At 39.1% G+C, this 12,764-nt stretch overlaps 1 protein-coding gene across 1 annotated transcript; it reads left to right on the top strand.

Annotated features, from left to right (window-relative positions):
• The first annotated feature begins 8,053 nt into the window (after positions 1–8,053).
• LOC123106258 (carotenoid 9,10(9',10')-cleavage dioxygenase) lies at positions 8,054–12,288 on the top strand. The gene is made up of 14 exons (XM_044528469.1): positions 8,054–8,343; positions 8,544–8,614; positions 8,705–8,719; positions 8,909–9,020; positions 9,316–9,415; positions 9,519–9,581; positions 9,723–9,833; positions 9,917–10,101; positions 10,328–10,466; positions 10,998–11,115; positions 11,193–11,294; positions 11,452–11,721; positions 11,835–11,946; positions 12,044–12,288. The coding sequence occupies exons 1-14, from the start codon at positions 8,080–8,082 to the stop codon at positions 12,071–12,073; spliced, it is 1,692 nt and encodes a 563-aa protein (XP_044384404.1). The 5' UTR covers positions 8,054–8,079; the 3' UTR covers positions 12,074–12,288.
• Positions 12,289–12,764: the final 476 nt, after the last annotated feature.

The raw sequence follows: 12,764 nt of genomic DNA, 5'->3' as shown, positions 1-12,764 counted from the left end.
TCCCCTCTGTGTATCCCACTTGTCAGCATGAGGTGGTGTGAAAAATAAAAATAAAAAGTACACGGGCAAGGATTTGAACTCCATACACCTCGGGTACATCCATGCACAAGCAAACCACTACACCAACTACATATTCCTTACTGTAAAGAGGTAAACCTAATTTTATATTAGATGCAGTTCTTCCTAGATTCCGTTTTCCCAGGTTAAAGCAATTAAGAAAACTGTTTCAAAATGTATAATGTTTAATCCATACCATACAAAACTTTGTCATGAGCGATAATTTTTTATTCCATTTTTTTCGAGAGGGTTGGAAAAATCCGGGTTTCAAAATATCTTGGCCATTCAAGTTTTTATCTACCAAAATTTTGAAATGAATTTTGAATTCAAATATTTTTATCGTCTAAATATATTTAATTTAGCAAAAAAAAAGTGACGCCTGTTATAGTGGTCAGCTCAACTCCTCTCTTATATAGAAGTTTGCATGTTCAATTCATTGTTACAGTTCGAGACCATTTTTATAAATGAGCATGAATAAAGAAAAATATATTTCACAATACAAGGAATAGAATCGCGGCCCCTGCCACTAAGCTAACTATGTCATTATGATATTGTATGCACACAAAAGTTAATATATTTGACGTAGTTTTTGTTGTTTAAATTCAAAATTTCAGGCGACAACATTTTTTTCGGGGACCGCCAAATTTTCTGGGGACTGATCGGTTGTCGAAAATTCGGTCTGAGTGAAAAAGAACCTGAATAAGAGTAGTGGTCGTGGACAATATATAAAATCGGGCTTCTCTCTTTACATGCACTGGTTGGTACTTAGTGTAGCGTTTAGCTGCAGTGTATCCATGCTTGAGGTTGAGAGATCGAATCTGTTGGGCCACCCTTTTTTGTCACTCAATTCGCGTTGGGGCTTTTGTTTGTGATTAAATGAATTTTAGTTGATCATGTTGAACGTCAATCGGCACTGATGGAATGATGTATGGCGGACTATTTTATTGACAGGTCCCGTGTTTGAACCCCATGTGTGCCATCTTTTTTCATTATATTTGAGGGCTTTGTGCGCATTAAATAAATTGTGAGGGAGTTCTCTATAAAAAAATCCAGCGTGCTATGGTCACCTAGTGCCTTGTGCATTCCCAACCACTGACAAGTGGGCCTCCATCGGGCTGGCACGCCATGTGGACAGGCCATGTGGCTGGATATGAGAGGAAGCGCCATATATGCACGCGGGGACAAGTTATGTGACCATAAATCCGTATTTTTGAAGTTTTAGCACCAAACTGAACATTGAGCGCACGTTTTATGACTCCCGGTGATATTCCCCGTAGATTAGCTTTATTACTCTCTACTAGAAGAGGTAAATACACTAGAAGTCACAGAACTTGCACGCAATGTTCAGTTTAGTGCATAAACTTGTAAAAAACGTGTTTCTGGTCATCTAACTCGTCATCTCGTGCATATACGGTGCTTCCAACCGTATCCCTACGAGTGCCAACGTGGCAGGGCCACCATCAGTGGTTGAGGCTGTTTTTTTTAAGAAAGGACCCATACATTCTATTTATTTTTACACAAACAATCCTCAAATAAAATGAAAGAAGCTGCAGCGCTTGATGGGATTCAAACCGATGAGCTAGCACGATCCGCCTAGCGTAGAGAGCCACTAGACCAACTAACAGTTGACGCTTCCTCAAAAAAGAAAATCTAACAGTTGACGCTAAAATGCACAGTTAAAGCTATTTAACACGTACTGCATAAAAAAAATAGAAATTAAAACGACAAAAGGGTTTGCTGAAAAGAGAAAGCCCCAGTTTGATACTATGGCATCGTGTACAAGTGCCAACCATCAGGCACACCGACACTTAGTAACACAAACAAATTTTATCTTGTATATTGTTTTTTCTATGTAAGATAGATTTGATTTTAGTTTATCAGTGATAAATAGAGATAAAAATGATAAAAGTGTTATGTATTGTATAGTATAAAATTTATGTATTCCAATGGCAGTGAGCTATGTTTAATTTTTTTACGCAAAGATAGATCTTTTTTTGCACATAGTACCTAACTTTAAATATATATTCCCGGAAAAAATAGTGCAGAATGAATGAATGCAAATTCTTTTGGACAAACCAACGAAAATTTTGGTTGAATTTGATTTTTTTAAATTATAAAATCTGGATAAAGGAAATAAAATGTAGAATGAATATACGTAAATTCTTTTGGACAAATCAACAAAATATTTGTTTGAATTCGAATAATTCTAAATTTAAATATTTATATAAAAGGAAATATAGTGCACAGTGAATGTACGTACGTTTTCGGACAAATAAACTCAATTTATGTTTGAATTCGAATAAATGTAAATTTAAAAATCTAGATAAAAGAACATACAGTGCAGAATGGATGTACATAAATTATTCTGGACAAATCAAATATTTTTTGTTTGAATTCGAAAAAAATAAATTAAAATCTAGATAAAAGAAAATATAGTGTAGAATGAATGTACATCCTCGAGCCCGAGGTCTGAACTTTTTCATAATAGTAGTCCAAGTAACTTTGGTTTTAGTAATGAAAAAATTCAAACAAATCAACGGAAATTTTGTCTGAATTAAAATAATTTTAAATTAATAATCTAGATAAGAGAAAACATAGCTCAGAATATGTACTTTTACTCTTTGATATATATCTTAGGAGTCTCAAATAGGGTGCTATCTAAAAAAGTGCATGCGGATTATCACCATCTCAGCCACTGACAGTGGGCCCCTCCATGTGGCATGCATAGGGATACGACTGGATACCGTAGAAAGCACCGTATATGAACAAGAGGACAAGTTAGATGACCAGAAACACGTATTTTACAAGTTTATGCACTAAACTGAACGTTCCGTGCAAGTTCTTTGACTTCTAGTGTATTTACCTCCTACTAGAAATATTCGCTTGACGACAAATAATAAGAAACAAAGGGAGTACTTAAAACTGTCTGGATAGCCACCCAGTGGGATACACGTCGATAGATGTGCATCTTCATATTATGGTTGACGGCCACTTGTGCATTTTTTTGTCTTGTGTACTATACTGAATACTATAGCTGGCCAAATGGGCCATTTTTTTCGGGCCAGCCCGTGAGCACGCCGGCACGGCCCACCTTGGGCCAGGCACGACACGGGCTAAACGAGCCAGGCCCGGCACGTGGCACGCCCTGAGCCATGCCTGGGCCTGGAGGCTGGGCCGGCGGGCCGGCATGGCACGGCCAGATTATGTTTTATTTTTATTTTTTATACATATATATATGGCCCAATATGTAAAAATAGGCTAAAAAACGCTCAGTGCGTCAAATAACAGGCTGAAAATATGCGGCCCACCATGCTAAACGGGCCAACGTGCCGGCCCTTTTACTAACTGGGCTGTGCCTGGGCCTGGGGGCGCAGCACGCGGGCCGGCACGACACGGCCCGTATAGTAACTGTGCCCTGGCGGGCTGTGCCAGGCCAGGCACGATTACGATGGGCCGGGCTGTGCCAGGCCGGGCCGGCCCGTTTGGCCAGGTATGCTGAATACGGCATGATCAATCCAATAATACATCTTTGTGTAGCACATCAGACACGCGGAAGCTATATCTCGCTTATAGCAAGATGGTAGCTCTCCTCAGCCATAGCACCCCCACATATTGGCCGGCCCGTTAGCGTGTTCTCACGCTCGCTAGTCTTCGCTCATTTGCTTCGGTCGTTCGGTTGAGTGTAGATTTTGTTTTAAGTTTTTTTTTGTACAATGACCGGAGAGGTCCGTTTTTGGTGGGTTTGTTATCTTTCCATTTTCCAAGTTTTTCTTACGGTTTTCATTGTTTATTTGGTTTTCACTGTTTTTTTGGTTTCTCTTTGTTTTTCATTCTGGTTTTCTTTCTTTAGTTTCTTTTTGTTATGTTGGGCCTCTAGGATAGTCTTCACAAATGTCATTCACCGAGGATAGATATCATCCACATGGTAGTATCCCATAATGTAGTTGTGTCCGTTGATGGTGTAGTTGGATGTCGGGTTGGATTTGAAGTAGTCGTATACATGATTAACATTTTTGAGATATTCTTTTATGTCTATCTTTAAATAGAGATTGTACATTTTTCATGTACATAAGAAACATTTTTATTAACACATTAAAAATGGTTAACATTGTTGAAGCATACTGTACATTTTTTATACATATCAAACATTTTTTATACACATTTAACATTTTCAAATACTTGAGTAACATTTTTTCCTACACGTGGAACATGTTTTGATTTTCACAAACATTTTTTAAAAGGCTACCAACATTTTTTATAATAAATTAACAATGTTTGAATTAACCGTTTTCGAAAATTAAATTAAATTTAGGTTTTCAAACATATTCATTTAAAATATTAAAAATAAGAAGGAAAAGGAGAAAAAGAAATTAGCAAAATGTCAGAATGACGATGACACTTCATTACAGGGCCGGCAGATCGGCGGCTCCTGTTACCCTGTAGCGTGAGCGTGGGCGAGGCTGGCTAGCACCTCGCGTTATGCCATGCGTAATTACGCCCCATCAGACAAGGCACGCTGGAGATTTTCTTTCTTTTGTTTTCTTTTAGGGTCACACATATTTTAATTTTTTGAGATAAACTAGCATATATGTTCATGCGTTGCAACGAGAGTGAAAATTAGCGTGTTCATCAGTGTGGCATAATAGTATCCAGAAGGTATCACACGGCGCGAAGACGCACTTCAAGCTCTAAAAAAAATGCATATCAGTCAGGCATTAATCATGCAACAACCCTTAACACGGTACTAAGGATCAAATAATTCTCCTTATAATCCTACCATCTATGCTTAGTTAGCTTTACACCTCCGCACATTCAACTTGTAGCACACTGATTGACCTCGCTACGACACGCTTCCGACTTGTAGCAGTGGCGGTCATCCTTGTTGTGTCCATGTGGTCGGCTTTGCTGCGTTGTCTATATGACTTGTTGTCTTGGCATCATTTATGTAACTGGTTTTGTAGCATGGGGGTCCAACTTCCCAATAGAAAAATAATAGGGGCGACTGGTGTTACATTGGTGTGCTTCCGGATGTAGCAAGCAATTGGCCTTTCAATGTTGTGTTCTGCTTTGACCAACAGCGGCGGGCCTAAAACTGTTGTGTGTGCTGTTTACAGCAACAATGCTTGATCAAAAATTGGATGTAGATTAACCAAGTATTTTTTTTTCAAAAAAAGTAAAACTTAGTAGCGGCAAAAACACCAAGAAATAAAAACATTGCTTTACACATTGAAAAGGTTAACATGCCGCCCAAAAAACAAAGCTGACGGCATGTCGTTTGCTTCTTTTTTCGTTTTTGAGTAGTTCGCGAGCAAGACCCGATTGATCCCATGGAAAGAAGATAGCAGTATCTCTCGTGTTGCACACATCTTGGGGGTTGCTTTGTTAGTGCGCATTAAGATTCCGCCATCACTCACTAGCTATATATACAACTTCAACCAAGTATCTTATATCTTTTGTTAGTTATATTCAGCCATACCATACACTCCATGGGACATGCAAGCACATCCCAAGCCTAGAATTCAGCCATACTTCCCACATTTCCGTTTAGAGCCAACATTTAATTCTTTCATCAGACTCTATTCCAACAATTTCATCTTAATTAGAGCCAACCTTAATTCCTCACTCCCGCACCATACCCTTCGTTGGGCTTGATGATTACTTGACAACTATCCAACGTATATAAACCGGTGGATTTTTGTGGATCAAAGCGAGGTGGGATAAATATTCAAGTGAACCCTCTCTATCTAAAAAAATGTTTGTGCATTTTAATAAATTAAAAAAAATGGTTGTGTTTTCGTATTTGTACATAAATTAAAAAATGTTCTAGATTTTCAAAGTTCGTTTGGAATGGTTTTGTCCTATTTTCACAACTTTTTAAAAATGTTGAGAATTTCAGAAAATGTTCCAGTTTTCAGAGATTGTTCACAAATCTTAAAGATAGTCATGTTTTCATTTTCAGGAGTTTCAAATAATGTTCCCGTTTCCAAAGTTGTTTGAAAATGTGTTAAAAACGTGTTTTCAAATTTGTATTGGGGTTTTTCAAAAATTGTTTGGAATGTTTTTGTTCAAAATTTTCACAATTTTTTAGAATTTCTATTGGAATTTCAAAAAAATGTTCCCGAATCCACAAATTGTTCCATTTTTTAAATGTTCATGTTTCAATTTCTTTTCCGGAGTTTCAATTTTTTTGTGTTCCCAAATTTGGTCGCAAATTTCAAAAAATGTTTGCATTTTCACATATTTTTTGGAATTAAAAAAATGTTCCTATTTGAAAAAAATGTTCATGATTTTCAGAAAATTTTCGTATTTTAAAAAATGTTTCCTTTTTTTATAAATATGTTTACAAATTTGTAAAGTGTTTGCGCTTCACAAAACATTCTGGTATTTTTTCAAAAATAGTTCATATTGAAATCTAACAAAAATTCATATCTGCGCTGGAGATTAATTCTTAATATTTTCACTGCTTTATAACCAGTAAAGCTCGGTAGGTCAACTGGTTGGAGTCTTATGTTTGTAATATGACATCCTAGTTTTGATCCCCACAAGCACATCTTTTTTTTGGAGCTACAGTATATCTTTGCAGCCTATCCTTATCTTCATGGGCCGGCCTAGACGTTCGAGAAAATCACAGACAAACGTAAAAAAGAATCCCAGTGTCCCATGACGGACGAAAATTAGGTAGGTCCCATCGTAAATGGAAAAATACCATGGGACAAAGAATATTATGACCGAACCAAGAATACCTATTCCCTTTAATAGTAGGTAGGTATAGGTATAGGTATAGGTATATGTATAGATTAGGGTCACAAATATAATATTCTTTTCTTGGACCTCCTATTTCGCGCATAAGGCGACGTGAGACGCCCAAACGCGCAGCCGTCCCTGTGCTTTTGGGCCGGCCCAAGTACGGGGCGGGGTGCCTCTGTGTTTGTTTTTTCGTTTTCCTTTTTTGTATGTTTGCTTATATATAAAATATTAATATTCAAAAAGCGTTCACTAATAATTTATATTTTAAAAAACATCATAAAATTTTAAAAATATTCCTAATTTAGAAAACAATCCACATTTCAAAAATATGCACAAATTAAAGAAATGGTCGTTTAATTTTTTAATAAGTTTATGAATTTAGAAAAACATTCTTAATTTTAGGATTTTTTTTAAAAAAATTTAAAGTTAACAAAATGAATTCAAAAACTGTTTGGAACTTCCCTAAATTTAAATGTAGTGTCAGAAGCACACAGTAAAAAGACCATCTCGTTAGGTCTTGCTAGCTACATCTACATGTAGTCCATAGGGTCCAGGTCATGGCCTCAAACGCTACCAAAAATGGCGCCTCCTCCTGTCAGTACGGTTGGCCTGACAATGACAAGCTGCTGCCGTTGTATACTATATCCAGCTGATCGATGAGCTCTATGAACAATTTACGATACCTTGACAAGCTGCTGCCGCTGTACCAGCATCAATATGCTATATCCAGCTCCCAATATCTGGGATTATTAAATCCATCACGACTATTTTTAGTACTCCCTCCGTTCGTTTTTATAAGGCGTTTCAGACAGCTGGGTTTGAACTGTTTAGTACACTGTCTGAATTTGCTAAAACGTCTTATATAAATGAACAGAGGGAGTAAAAGAATTTGAACGGGGGGCCGGCGCCAATCATGCACCCATTCATCTAACACCGTCTACAGAGAGGATTTGATCGGCCAGATGGATTTCGTAGAAAAACGTGGAGCGAGTCAGTGCGATGGAGTCTTGAGTCCATCCATCCATCCATCCATCCATCCATCCAGAGGGACAAGAAAGACAGGCGATTTGGGCGAAGGAATCCATGGAGAGAGGCAGCCTCGGCGTGGCCGGCCATCCGCGCCACCGCTGACATGACATATGGAGGCCCGTCGGCTGTCGCTGTCGCCATTGCCGTGTACTCTTCCAAGTCCCAAGCAACGCAAACTCTGCCGACCATCTCCGGTCTCCTATACAAGCCCACCCCGGCCAGTAATCTGGAACGCCACCAGCCACCATGGGAGAAGCACAAGCAGCAGCAGCGGCGGCCACCATGGGAGAAGATACCCAGAGCAAGGGGGCGGCAATGGTGGTGGTGCCTGCGCCGCGGCCGCGCAAGGGGGTGGCGTCCTGGGCGGTCGACCTGCTCGAGCGGCTCGCCGTCCGCCTCCGTCACGACGACAAGAAAGCCGAGCCCATCCCCTGGCTCTCCGGCAACTTCGCCCCCGTGCCGGACGAGACCCCGCCCGCCGCCGGCCTCCCCGTCCGCGGACACCTCCCGGTCAGCATCCCTCTCCCTCCCTCTCTTCATCCTTTGTTTCTAGAGCAAATCACCATTTTCTCCAGCATTTTTTCAACTAATAACAACAACCTCTACGCTGATTTGCTGACATTTTTCTTGGAGCCATGCATGCAGTGCAGCCCTCTAGATAATCCTTTCTTTTCCTTTCCTCATGGTGATCCTTATTTTGTTATCTGCAGAAGTGCTTGAATGGAGAATTTGTCAGGGTGGGGCCTAACCCCAAGTTTGCCCCTCTTGCAGGGTATCATTGGTACTAACTCTTACTTGTTGACAATTTTCCTTCCAACAATTGAGGGCCACATTTCTAATTTTGGTGTTTGTGTTTTCCTTTTTTTTGCAGGTTTGATGGGGATGGGTACGTGACACAATCCCTTTCTGTTTGGAATATTGTATATCTAGTCGTACCGGTTGCGTGCACGTTCATTCTCTCCCGTTTTCAATACAGTTCTACAGCTCACTATTTGCTGATAAAGTCAAGCCTTAATCTATTATGATTCAAACTTTGGCTTCATGATTGCATCAACTTTTACATTGTTTCTTACAGAATGATCCATGCAATGCGCATTAAAGATGGAAAAGCTACATATGTATCAAGATATGTGAAGACTTCTCGCCTCGAGCAAGAAGAGTATTTTGGTGGAGCAAAGTTTACCAAGGTAAGCTTACGTGTTTCACTAAAAAGCCTTAATGTTCTTACCAGTTTACCAAGGTAATCTTACGTGCCGCCATCTCCAACTATGCTCCTTTTTCCACGGGAAATGCTCCAATTTTCTTATTCATGCTTGCAACTTTCTTACTTTCTTTTAAGTAAGATTCTAATATATACCGTACATGTGTATGACTTAGTCCACCACTAAAACCCCATCTCTTCCAAATCTTGTGGGTTTAGTGATGGCTATATAAGAAATCGGTTGTGCACACACATGAGTTTTTTTCCTTCAATCTTTACAGATTGGAGATCTAAAGGGTGTTTTTGGATTGTTTATGGTTCTAACACAAGAACTTAGGAAGAAACTTAAAGTCTTAGATGCTACTTACGGAATTGGAACAGGTACTTCTTAACCTTAAGTAGTCACTGAATGATGTATATCTACATATGTTTCATGGGCATTTTATTTAGTGGTATTTTTTTGATTTGCTCCCTTCTTTTCCAGCTAATACTGCGCTTATATATCATCATGGCAAACTCATGGCCCTGTCAGAATCAGATAAACCTTGTAAGTTAGTCTGTTAGCACAATTTGCTTCTATAATAGATCATGGCCCACACATTGTTGTGGGCATGATAATACCATATACTTTGCATGATAAACGGCACATGGCAAATGTGAAGCATGAGTTTCTATTTTTGTTTTTCAGATGTTGTTAAGATCCTTGAAGATGGAGACTTGCAAACTCTTGGTTTGTTGGATTATGACAAAAGGTTGAAACATCCTTTCACTGCTCATCCAAAGGTTGATCCATTCACAGGTACATTACGGTGAAAACATACCATTTCTTACTTACATTCATGAAAATTGGGTTAAATCATGTAGTTTTTATCTTTCTTTCAGATGAAATGTTCACCTTTGGGTATTCGCATGAACCTCCCTATTGTACATATCGGATCATCACCAAGGACGGAATTATGCTTGACCCTGTGCCAATAACAATACCGGAATCTGTAATGATGCATGACTTTGCCATTACAGAGAACTATTCCATATTTATGGACTTGCCAATGTTTTTTCGACCAAAGGTACATGATGATTTATGTATAGGATGGTAAATGACATTAATAATAAGTGGTTTCCGTAGGATTTCCCCCCTATACCATTTCTTTTCATCATGTTGAAGGATGCCATAGTCAACATTTGTTTGACGGTTGCATATGATCAACATATGTTTGCATCAACGATTGATAAATGGTTAATACTCCTCTTCATAACCTGGTCTTATTGTAACCTGATATGTTCTTGTATAAGGAAATGGCGAAGAATGGTGAATTTATCTACAAGTTTGATCCTACAAAGAACGCTCGGTTTGGTATACTCCAACGCTATGAGAAGGACGAAAAGACCATCAGATGGTTTGAACTCCCCAATTGCTTCATATTCCACAATGGTATGCCATCTCTAACATTTTTCTTGGACTCCGAATGTGCAATCTTTCTATATCATTTGTCATAATTCAACATAGCAAGGGAAATGATGAATATAAAATGTAAATGCAATTCTTTATTCTCCCAACAATGTTGTCTAGCACCATAGCATAAGAACTACTCCCTCCGTCCCATAATGCAAGACGTGTTTTGACTCTAGTGTGGTGTCAAAAAACATCTTACATTATGGGACGTAGGGAGTAAAATTGAAATAAACATGTTCAAGAGGATGAATTAAGTACAACATCAGTTCCTTGAGTTAATTTTTAGCATTGTCCATGCAAAACCAAAAAATATAAGTTAATTTTGGGCGAGATCTAATTATTAATAATCCACCCGAAAACAGTCAGATGAATATATAAATAAGAGAGTCAAATCCATCTTGCTTCTTTGCTAGAGCACATATCAATCGACGAATTGCAGTAATTATTTGTATTATTCATTCCATGCTAATATTATTGAACTAATCACAAGAAGCATATTTGTTCTCGCAGCTAACGCCTGGGAAGAGGGTGACGAAGTTATTCTCATTACATGTCGTCTCAACAACCTAGATTTGGACCAAGTGAATGGTCACCAAAGTGACAAGCTTGAGGATCCCGGGAATGAGTTGTATGTATACCCACAATACATACCGTTTATTTTAATTCCATGCAACCCACTACTTGCCCTAATGTTATATCTTTCAGGTACGAGATGAGATTCAACATGAAAACAGGTGCTGCTTCGCAGAAACAACTATCAGTATCTGCCATAGACTTTCCTCGGATCAATGAGAGTTATACTGGCAGGTACTTATACTGGAGGTCTCACTTCAAAGTTTGTTTTGTTCTATGATGCATATACCATAGAAATCACTATTAACACATGATAAAACTTTCATTTCAAAGTAAGATTCCTTGTCGGAACTATCAAACTTCATCTCATATGTTATCTTTTTGAATGCAGAAAGCAGCGGTACATCTACTGCACGATACTTGAGAGCACAGTGAAGGTGACTGGCATCTTAAAAATGATTGGCATCATAAAATTTGACCTACATGCGGAGCCAGAGAGCGACAAGGAGCAGCTTGAAGTTGGGGGGAATGTGAGGGGCATATATGACCTAGGGCCTAGTAGGTTTTGTTCGGAGGCGGTCTTCGTGCCCAAGGAGCCTGGTGTTTTAGGGGAAGAAGATGATGGGTACTTGATATTCTTTGTGCACGATGAAAACACAGGGTACTCCTTTCATTTCCTACATCACTAAGGCAAGATGGTACTGCTACATGGATGCAGGAAATCTAAAGTTAATGTGATTAATTTTGTTTTCTTTGCGTGCACTGTGGATGCAGGAAATCTGAAATAAATGTGATTGATGCCAAGACGATGTGTGCTGATCCAGTGGCGGTTGTTGAGCTGCCGAGCCGGGTTCCTTACGGATTCCATGCCTTCTTTGTCAATGAGGTACTTTTCGTCTTGAAATGTGTAATCACTACGAGATATATTGGTAGCTGCTTTGTGTTGATGAAAAAAGAAACCAATGTTTGTGTTATTTTGACAGGAACAACTAGGACATCAAGTAGAGCGGTGAAGAGGGATAAAAACGAAGCATTAGATGAATATTTTTTTGCTGTTGTAATGGTATGCCCGATGTAGTATCTTTATGTGTGCCAGATCAGTAGGTTGTGAAGGGTTTCACTTAGTTTTTTGCCAATTAACTGGGCAAATATCTACTTCTTATTTAGTGAAAATGGCAAGTATTTTGCCTTGTTTAAAAATATATAAAGGAAAGTAGCATGTTCTACATGTTGTAGAAATAAAGGAAAGTAGCATACATATACATTAATATATAGAAGTAATTAGTGTACTCAAATGTTTGTACGGTGATTGAATCAACTGACACAAGGAACGAGCTAGTAAATTTGATACAAATTCTGATAAACCTAGACGGATCATCCAGATGGCTCTACCTAACACTGCGCACGGTAGATGGGCCCTCAATGGGGACTCTCTTTGTCTTCGGGCCCCTTTCTGATTTGGAAAAAGAGAACCCAGTAGCCAAGGTCGGGGATTTCATTAGTAGACATGATTGGTTACTAGTAACAGAATAGCGGAGACTGAGACAAAGGCGGCGGCTGCTGCGTACATGATGGCGATGCATGCGTGCGTTCCTGGATGGATCCCGCGAGTCGATGCGTGAGGTTCCCCTCGCCTTCACCAGTCCAGATTATCCATCCATCCATCCAGATAATAGGGGCGAGTCCGTGAATCGTTTTCTCTCG

The sequence above is a fragment of the Triticum aestivum genome, chromosome 5A (genome assembly GCF_018294505.1).
Source record: "Triticum aestivum cultivar Chinese Spring chromosome 5A, IWGSC CS RefSeq v2.1, whole genome shotgun sequence".
Taxonomy (NCBI): Eukaryota; Viridiplantae; Streptophyta; class Magnoliopsida; order Poales; family Poaceae; genus Triticum; species Triticum aestivum.
Note: the sequence above shows the minus strand (reverse complement) of the source record. Positions and strands in the feature narration are given on the sequence as shown.

Excerpts from the sequence above, each read along its gene's own strand:
- LOC123106258 (XM_044528469.1), top strand. The coding sequence starts at position 8,080 with ATGGGAGAAGCACAAGCAGCAGCAGCGGCGGCCACCATGGGAGAAGAT. Across the intron at positions 9,416-9,518 it reads TACTTACGGAATTGGAACAG|CTAATACTGCGCTTATATAT; the intron begins GTACTTCTTAAC and ends CTTCTTTTCCAG. Across the intron at positions 11,722-11,834 it reads GTGCACGATGAAAACACAGG|GAAATCTGAAATAAATGTGA; the intron begins GTACTCCTTTCA and ends CTGTGGATGCAG.